The sequence below is a fragment of the Atta colombica genome, unplaced genomic scaffold (genome assembly GCF_001594045.1).
Source record: "Atta colombica isolate Treedump-2 unplaced genomic scaffold, Acol1.0 scaffold107, whole genome shotgun sequence".
NCBI lineage: Eukaryota > Metazoa > Arthropoda > Insecta > Hymenoptera > Formicidae > Atta > Atta colombica.
In genome coordinates, this window is record NW_017259192.1 from 4134086 (window position 1) to 4144856 (window position 10771).

The window sequence follows — 10771 nt, forward strand, 5'->3', positions numbered from 1 at the left end:
ATTATTATTATTATTATTATTATTATTATTATTATTATTATTGGATGTCTTGATTAAATAATTTTGGCGCTCCATTAATTTTTCATGCGTATGACGTATTGGTAGCGCTTATCCGACAGACTTGATGACATGCAAAATTGTTAATCCTGGACGTTATTAGCCTGCGAATGATCGATTTATACGCCACGAATATTGGATATCTCGCGCGAGGATATCAGTGTCATCGCCAGTCGGAAGAGAGAACAAGACGCTATACGTCGGAGATTATTCCCTAGATAGCCGAGTGAGAGTGCTATGGTTTCATATTTATTCCTCTCATGCGGCGTGCTGAGCTTTTGTTCCTGTTTCTGTAAAGTCAGCCGGGGACTTCACGTCTTCGTCCACATAAATCAACGAGGAGAGAGAGAGAGAGAGAGAGAGAGAGAGAGAGAGAGAGAGAGAGAGCTCACTTGCTTTTCACGCTTCTTTTCCGCTCGTCAAAAAATTTGTAATTCACCCTTTTTCTGATCCCAGCCATTGGCGTATTCCTATTCACTCGTGCTTCTTCCTCTTTCATTATGGAAGCATCGCTAATTATGCGTGCTTCGTTTTGCCTATTCCGATTAAACTTTTCTCTATTCGGCCCCTATCGCCATCATGACGTTGCTTCACCTCTATTTCTGTAGCACGACTTCTACCAGCTTGGCTTTCCGGGCCACTTTAGTCGAGTGTCCGATAATTTTCTGATAAGGTGATTGTTCCCTCAAGTGAACCAGGCATTCTTCGATGCGAGAACTGGAACTATAATATTTGCTGAAATAAAGAACGGTGCATCTTTTTAAAAATTCTAATTTTATATATTTATGAGAAATTAAAAAAAATAATTATTATCAGTGCTAAATAGCTTTAATAGTTAAAATTACTTATATTATATAAAATATAATATATAAAATATAATATAATACAAAATATTTTAACTTAATAAAATAGCTAATGGCAAATAAGAAATCCATGTTTATAATTCGATTAATAATTGTGTACAGACATCGAAACAATGAATAACTAATCTCTTCAACATGTAATATCTTTCAACAAATGAGATTATAACATATACATATAAATGGCATTACTTCACCGCAGCATAACAACCTAGGCCATCGCGCCTGATACGTAGGTATTCCTATTCGCTGTGTACATCTTACGCGAATGTGTGTTTCAGCCCGACAAGTCGAACAACAGCCAGGTAACGCTTCGCAATGTCGACTTCGGCCTCTCGGGTACATTCATCTGCGAAGTTACGGCAGACGCGCCAACCTTCTCCACAGCCTCCGCCTCGAAGAATCTCACCGTAGTATGTAAGTACATGCTCCATGGTATTATCCAGTATCACGAAACTTCGCGCATGCATAAGGCAGACTGCCACTCTACCGTTATCCAGGGCCATAGCTTTACGCACGAGCGAATTAAGCGAGTGCCTTGAAAGTCGAAAGCCTTTTTTTCTTCCTTTTTTTATTATGTCATGTTAGATAAAACAACCATACAAGAACTGCAGATGCTCAATTGTAATAATTCTAACTCTCTCGTGACATCTTTGAATGTATATGCGGAAATAGAATTAAATTTTCAGCAATAATGGGAAACTAATTTTTATTACCCATTTATTATTATTATATAAAGTATTAAAGTCGCAATATGTATTTGTGATTAACAATTGAATAGTATGTAATTATCCTATGAATCTTTTTTGTAGAATTTTTCGAAACTTTTAAATTTAAATCTGATGTATATGTGCGCGTGCAATATACATAACTGAGGCAACGGTAATATTTTTTATCTCAATTGAATAAACTAAAAAGCTTCGTTTATAATGTTCCAGTTTCTGTGTGACTATCATAATTTTATAAAATTACAAGCGATACATAATTGGAACTGGCGCAAATGCTTTTATATATTTTCTTTAAACCGCGTATTTTTACGTGAAAATTTCTTCTGAGAGTAGTGACCCATAGAAATGCTTCGTTTATTCAGTTGTATTAAAAAATGAGGTTTTGCTCCGTTTTATACGAAGTGCTTAAAAGGAATAAAATTAATGAAAAAATATAATATTTTTTATGATATTATAATTTTTAATTTACAAATTTCAACTACCATTGTTTACTTTTGTCTCTAACAATTGAAATCGAAATTTTAATTTCGAACTTTTAAGAACTAAATCTCTTATTATGAATTAGTTTACTGTTTGAATCAGCATACTTGATAAATTAATGCATGAAGAATATTATTGCTAACTAAATTTCGGAAATTATAGAAATTGTTCATAAAACTGTATTTTTATCTGTAATTGTCTGATTATAATTTAATTTTTATAAACAGTGATACGATAAAATATATGATAACTTTTTTGATTGTGCAATAACAATATTGTGCAATAACAATATTAAACTGACAATAATTAAAAAATATCAATTTATGAAGTTAGCACGACGTTCTATTAATATAAAAAAAATAATAACAGTTTCATAGTTCTACACTTTTCATAGTTCTAAAAATAAAAAAGTTTCGCATTTTTATACTAAAAAAACCAAAATTAAAAATATGGCATTTTAACTTTAGAATAAAAAAATACGAAACTTTTTTTTATTTTTATAAAGAATCGTAGAACTATAAAAAGAGAGTGCTACTGGAACTGTAATCATTTTTTTAGAAGTAGAAGTATTAGTAAAATATCGTGCTATCTTCACAGATTCAAATTCAATTTTAGTTAAATATAAAATTATATTGAGCAGTACATCAATTACGTAACAATATTTAGAAATTTTTGAAATCGTAAATAGACTTCCGTTGACAAAATTTACGATAATCCTTTCGTTACTGTATTTGTGCATAAAATGTTATAAGTTAAAATACTCAAAGAGATACGTGTATCTCTGCAGCACAGCTGGCATTGAAAGTTCCCTTGTCATCGTTATTAACTCTGTCGCGTTTGATCCATCTATTGAATTCAATTCATATATATCATCCTTTTAGCCGTTGAATTGATATCAACTTTATTCGTCCATCATATATAATATACTTGGCTGAACAGTAGGTGTCTCATTTTGATCTGTATATGTATATTGTAATAGTGATATGTGATTTTCTGTATAATTGTAAATAATGATATACTCTCTAAATTTCTTGGAATGAAATCTTACTTCAAAAGAGTTACAATACTGCCATTATTGAAAAAGAGTGGAAAATTTGCATTTGAATAAGAGAGGCAGATTGTATTACTCTTCCATTGGAGTGAGATTCACTTTAAAAGGAAAAAAATTTCACTCCTTTTTTGGAGCGAATTTCATTCCAAAAGTAAAATTTCACTTCAAAAGAGTGAAAATTTGCTTAATCAAAAACTTTTTCACTTTTAATAGTGGCAGCACTCTTTTAAGATGAAATTTCATTTAAGAAATGTAAAGAGTTTCTAAATAATTATATAAGAAATTATTAACAGATAAACTTGTTTATACGTAGTTATATAAATTTGGCATGTTTCAAAAATTTGGATTCGGAACAGTATGATAAATTAAGATTGAAATTCCATTTTGGAGATTCGTTATGCAGAATTAGAAGTTTTGTCGTTCATTAAGGAAATTAGTTTATCATTCCAATGTCATCAACATGGATGTAATTTGTCGCACGAAGTATAAAAGTTAAACTCACGTAATTAAAAGTATGTTGCTTTGCATTCCATTGATAATGTCGCAAACTCAATAAAGTGAATTTCAAATCACTCATTTAATACGTATAAGTGACAGATTCCATAACGCATATTAATCAAGTTGTTATTCATGATGCATGAATGTTACAAAATATTATATATTAAAATATGATGTTACAAAAATATAATCGTATGTGTTATGTATTTATAAAATCATTTATATAATAAAGTGAAAGCGTTCTTTTGATCCGATAAATTATCGATATCGATAAAAAGAACTTGTAAAAATTCAAAATATAGTTAACGATATACAATATTTGACGTTCATATTTTTAATAGAAGAAGTACTACACCAAATATTTTATTTACATGTCTTATAAATTAAACATAAAGTGGTACATGACGATGACGTTTTCGCAAGATTCATTATACGAAATATTATATATCAGGGTATTTATTATTTTATATTCTCAGAAATTTTTAAATGTCACACAATAAATTGCACATTAAATTTTGCACATTTTGCACAATAAATTTTGAGAGAGCAAATGGTTGCTTTTAAATGTTTAAGTTTTTATTTTCTTTATTTCTACGATTATTTTGAGATTGTATTTTTAAATTTATTTTATTTTTTAGCTGAGGGAATTCAGTCACTGGAATAGCCGATTATATTTATGTATTTGGAATTTTCACTTTATTATTTGTGAAATATTTTATTGGATTTAAGAGAATTGCGATTTATTCAAAGATGAGCGACTGTGAGATAATAATTTCGCCATCTAATATCTGTCCACTGAGCTCTTTAAATTTTTTTGTTATAAGTTATTACTAGCATGGTCAGGGCTATATCAGATGTTTTCTACAATCCTATCTTTTCTTTAAATTTACGAGAGATCAAAGATTATGGTGCAGCGTTAGAAAATGCACGAATTGTCGCGGAGATACATTTTGCAAGGCGAAAATCGAGACTCTCGAAGTATAGTTGAAGAACTTTCACGCATATATGTTTGCACAATTGCATCCTTTATGCTACGCATAAAGCTCACAACGCATGGAACGTATTCTCTTATTGGACTTTTTGTATGCTTCTGCGCGTGCTGCACTGTTTACCGTGGCACTGTTGTGCTTGTTACAAATTGTTGCATAATAGAACATTACCACAGGAACAGCAAAATCGAAATATAAAGAGATTTCTCGAAACTTTTAATTCACTATAATTTAATTAGTGAACCACGATATTTAGTTAATCGAAAATGTATTGTTATATTTATATTATTGCATCTATAGAAATTTTTAAATCGGTCTTAAATGGATATTTGCAGGATTTTGCTCGTCTAATATTGTTAGTTAAATTAATTTCGTACCATTTTTGTAACATAATGCTTTAACGTATAATAACTGTTTTTTCTTCTTTAATAAAATACACACGTCAAAAATGTAAAAGAATTTTCTGTTATACAAAAATTGTATGGTAATAATTGTATAATTAAAAAAACTGGTAATAACTATGTGATTTACTTTCATATAGTTTAAAATCGTTAGATATATTTTTTATTTATATATTTATTATTAATGTTTTTTTCGTTCTATTTTGATTAAATTTATTAAGAACAAATTTAACAGAATTTTATTTTATTATACACCTAAAGATTTAGTTGCAAATATTTGCAAATTTCTTGTATTTCTTGTATGGCTACTACATTTTTAAAAATAAAAACTAGCTGCATTCTTTTTGCGCCTGCATACATACATTCTGCTTTGTTTAGCGGAAAATTATTCAATATTTTTATTATATTCAAGAATTTTATTTTCCTACGCGTTATACTTTTTATTTTTCCTAGCTAGCAAGTTTTCATAAACGTTCCATACGCAATTTTAGCTTTTTCACGATTTTTAACGAAACTGTATGTTAATTATAAAATAATTGTTATGTGAAAAAGGATTTTGTTTGATTCAATATTATAGTATATTTTATGTCTGTATGATTATAGTATAATCATCATATTACATTTTAAATTTATTTATTTTTCAAAAAACTAATGTATATATAAAACTTTCTTTATGTTTTATGTTATATACAGAAAGCAATTTTACTTTTATTTTTGTGAAAATTAATTATATAATGAAATTGAGCAAAATTCTAGGAATTCAAGCGAAAAGTTTAAATAGCACATTCATGTATAAAAATTACAAAATTATTTTTGGAATATGTGCTATCATCTCCTGTTTTAAAAGGAGAATTTATTTCACAACTCTATATCGATTCAATGAACGGTCTGTAACGTCTTAAAGTGCGACGGCACGATTCTACGTAGGATGCTTGAAAAATGCTTGAATATCAGAAATGCTACGCTCTCTCGTCTCTCTGACATCCTTTGCGCGGAAACAGAATGCTGAGTTTGGCGATACATTCAACATTCTGTAACATTAATATGTCAATTGTAATACAATGCAAGTTGAAATTAAAAATAATTTATATTACATAACATATACGGTGAACGCAACTGTTTCATGCGATTTAGTTATTTATGTGCATAAGACTTGTGTAAATTTGGATTAATATGAATAACATTTGTGCACTGTCCCTTGATAGAGTAGTATAGTAATAGCAAAGTCGCATAAACTCGTGAACGATATTACTGAATTACCTAACTATATACGTGAGTATTGTACCGTAAGCGTACACAACATCGTGAGTAATACGGTGTGCACTCCATCACTTCATTATTTTATATCCAACGAGCTATATTATTTCTAGAAAGCATTCCATCAGAAAGAAAATTCTCCGGAAACCTTGTTAGGAATGAAACATTGAATCCTTTGAAATTACACAACGTTGTCATGCGAAGCAACGACATTTTTTATAATCGTGTTATTTGATAGTTTGATATATGATATGCAGATCATCTCAGACATTGTCTGCTTTATCGAAATAATAACGTTTTAATATATGTTTTAATATATGTTTTTAATTTCGTAACGACTTTCACAATCATAAATAATATTTCTTATGTATTCTCTGAATTTTGAAGACTTATAATATCTTGGTAATTAAGTTTGCATGTTAAACTTCTGCAAAAGTAAAATTTACTTTAAATTAATCGTAGAATAAGGATATCTTTGCGCTTTTAAAACCTAATTCTCCAGACATCTTTAATTCAATGTTAACATTGTTTCATAAATCAAATTGATAAATTTATATCAAATTATTATTATTAAATTACAAATTTCGATGAATTAGATGAATTTATGTTACATAGATTTATGCGCTTATTTGATTTTATATAAATTAATTTTAATATACGTTACTAAATATATAATTATTACGTAATTAACATTACTCGTGTTGAAACATGTGCTGTAAAAGTTATGATTATTATTGATATTTACTCGCTAGTTGACTATATGGTAGTTAGTACGTTTATGCGTTGTAATTTTCACAAGTGTTTCGAAGCAGTAAATATTTGAGGTTGCAATCAATTTTAGGACTTAAATTTCTGCTTGTTTAATTTGAACGATTAATTCTTTTACATCCAAGATTTAAATAATAACATTGTTGAAAATCAAAAATTGTGAGAAAATATTTGTAGAAATAGCTTAATTTTTTTAATTTGGATAGAAATAAATTAATTTTAGTTTTATCACATAATAAATATACAATTGAAGATCGGAAGAATAAAAATGAACAAAATAAGAAGATTAGAAACTTCCGTTGTATTTCAGTATATTATACGAATAGAATATTTTAAACGTAATAAGTAAATTGAAACTTTCAAGTCGATTTGATTTTATACAATAAAGATGAAATGTATTATTTCTTAATTATTTATTTATAATGACAGTTATTTCTCGTTAACGCGAAATGCAGCATAAAATATACTGTATAGAATGTAATATTTTACTTATCGCAAAATTTTCGGAAAATCTCGCATAATTTTATTTTATACAAGATGAGGTTACTTATCAAGAAGATTGCACATGTATGCTAACGACGAAATTTCTACGTATTCGCACTCTAATGTTCTCATGAATGTAAAATATATTCAGATCTTAATATAACTCACACTATAGCCGTATAACGAAAGATCTTTAGCACTGGAAAAGCTAAAGGATCAAAAAACTAAAACTGAAATAAGTAATGAAATAAATCTAATATATAAATAAAACTAACATATAAATTCAATCAATAATGTCAAACAATGAAAAAGACTAAGACCTAACGCAACTGTGATCAAGGTAACAGATGCTATAACAAACACTACACAAAATAAATTAGGATTTAAGTCAAGAGACAGGAAACAAAAATGGATGACGGAGATTTTGTCGTTGATAGACGAGCGTCAAAAACACAAGAATGACAACAACAACTACATAAATATTCAAAGACAAATAAAATCAAAAATAAGGATAATTAAAAACGAATAGCTCAAGCGAAAATATGCAGAAATAGCAAATGCAAAACAAGCATAATGAGTTCAACATGCACAAAAAATTAAAGGAAGCCGCTAGGTTATATAAGAAAAAAAGATCGAGTATAGTTAATCGAGACAATCAGATAATATTTGACAGCAAAGAGAAAAGTGAGATATGAGAAAGATACATAGAAGACCTTTTTCGCGACGACAGACTCATGAAGAAGAAGAAGAAGAATAAAATTACTGAAAATCCCTCAATCACCAAGGAAGAGATAGAAAAGGCTATACAAAGTTCAAAATCTAACAAGGCAGCTGAGCCAGACGAAATTCCATCAGAAATACTCAAGCTCCTGGAGAGAGGCATAATAGCATAAATATTTAAATATATATAATACATAACATATAATTACATAAAATATTTAACATTATTTATGATACTGGTCATTATCCTAAACAGTTTGATCTCCATTTTTATCCCCTTGTTTAAGAAGATCGATGCAAGGAAGTGTAAAGACCATAGACTCATTAGTTTGATGAGTCATACCTTAAAGATATTCTTAAAAATAATACATCAGAGGATCTATAGGAAGTGTGAAAGAGATATAAGCGACTCACAGTTTGGGTTTAGACAAGGATTAGATACAAGAGATTAGTCAAGTCATAACGCAAGTGCTTGTCCAGAACTGCTATGACCAGAGGAAAGATATATATGCCTATGCTTCTTGGACTACGAAAAGGCATTTGATAAGGTGCAATATTACAAATTAATACTCAAAAAACTCGATATAGACCAAAAAGACATCCGATTTATTGAAAATCTATACTGATATCAAACTGCATAAGTAAAAGTGGACAATAATATCCACCTTCATACAGATTAGGAGAAGAATGTGACAGGACTATGTGCTGTCGCCACTCCTATTCAATCTGTACTCGGAAGTAATTTTTCAGGAGGCCTTGGAAGATAAGGAAATGAGATGATTAAGGTTAATGGAGTGTGGGTTAACAATATTTGCTACGCAGACACGGTCTTAATTGCTGACAACATAGATGACAACATCTGGTTAACGTGATAGGACAACACAGTAAATCAACGGGCTTAAATATCAATACCAAAAAGACGAAATTTATGATTAGAGGCTTGAATGCCAGCGTAACATTTGATACAAAGCCCATAGAAAGAGTTAATAAATACAAGTATCTGGGAACATGATTGTTCGAACATGATTGTTCGAGGATTGGACGTCGGACAATGAAATAAAATGTCACATAGAGCAGGCTCGACAGACATTCTTAAGATTTAGAAAAGTGTTCGGAGCTTGATCTTGATTTAAGAATAAGATTCATGAAATGCTATGTCTGATCGATGTTCCTTTATGGAATGGAGAGCTGGACTTTGAAAGTGAGTGATACCAATAAGTTAGAAGCCTTCGAAATGTGGTTATATAGCAGAATCCTCAAGAACGGCAAGAATAAAAAACGAAGAAGTTCTCAAGCGTGTTAACGGAAAACGCGAATTGTTACAATAAAAAAGAGAAAAACGGTTTATTTAGGACATGTACTGCGAGATGAAAAATATTAATTTTTACAGCTGATAATTGAGAGAAAGATTGAAGACAGAAGAGGCATGGGGAGGGAAGAAGATGTCTTGGCTGAGGAATATAAGACAGTGGATAGGATTGCGGGACATGCAATCACTGATAAACACTGCAAGAAACAGGAAAGTAAAGGAAAGTATGATCGCTAACATCCATTAATGGATACGCATTAGAAGAAGAAAAAGAATATAATACTCGAGAGTAGTGAACACTATTGAAATCCCTTGTAATTCTGTTTAAGCTATTCCTCTCATGCATTGACAGACACATAACTGAATCATCTTGTATAGATTGTACTTATGTATAGAAATTCTATAACAGTTCTTTCATTGTAAACATTAAATAAAATATCCATTAGGAATTTGCGTTGTTACAACATTACGTTACCGGCGCATAACACTTTTTATTGGACGCGCTTAATTAAATTTTTTCTCTCTTACTACGATAATGATTTTTGTACTATTTTTTACAACAAAAATAAATTTAAATATAAAATTTATTAATATTTTATTTTACGTAATGTGTGATATAAAATAGCTTAATTTATTATATTTATTTTAAAAAAAGTAATTTTTAATTTGATAATTAAGAAATAGAAAAATTTTCTTGAGAGATCTCCGATAAAATGTTATATAAATCGAATATTTTAATATACAATTACATTTATACTGTGTCAAAATTTATATTTTTATTATATTAATTATTTTATGTAAAAAAATTTTATATAAACAATAACAAAGCGAAAATTTTATGTTAATTAACTATTGTACGCATTTATTGCCATTTTAATTGGAGAAATGCGTCACGTTTAATTGGCACCTTTTCATTTACGGGAACATATGCGCGGTCACCAAAAATTTATATATATAGTAGTATGTCATTCCAATTTTGAAATTGACTTTCGATAAGGGAGAACAAGATTGATGATTGAATGATGCGCGATGGTTGTCGAAATTTCTGGCAACCGTTAGCCATTTCAATCTGCAAAATTCAAGAATCAGTCATATCATCCCAATATCCCAGCCATCAAACGCAAGCGAATGTATTTAAATAAAATACTTTGAAAATTTTTTTCAGTGATA

General features: G+C 29.4%; 1 protein-coding gene across 1 annotated transcript in view; it reads left to right on the forward strand.

The window, feature by feature from the left end:
* LOC108693139 (platelet endothelial cell adhesion molecule-like) overlaps positions 1-10771 on the forward strand; it is a 154368-nt gene that overhangs the window by 94002 nt on the left and 49595 nt on the right. The window contains exon 3 of the mRNA XM_018201899.1: positions 1199-1334. Within this exon, the coding sequence (XP_018057388.1) occupies positions 1199-1334 (136 nt within the window). The remainder of the gene's footprint in view (positions 1-1198; positions 1335-10771) is intronic.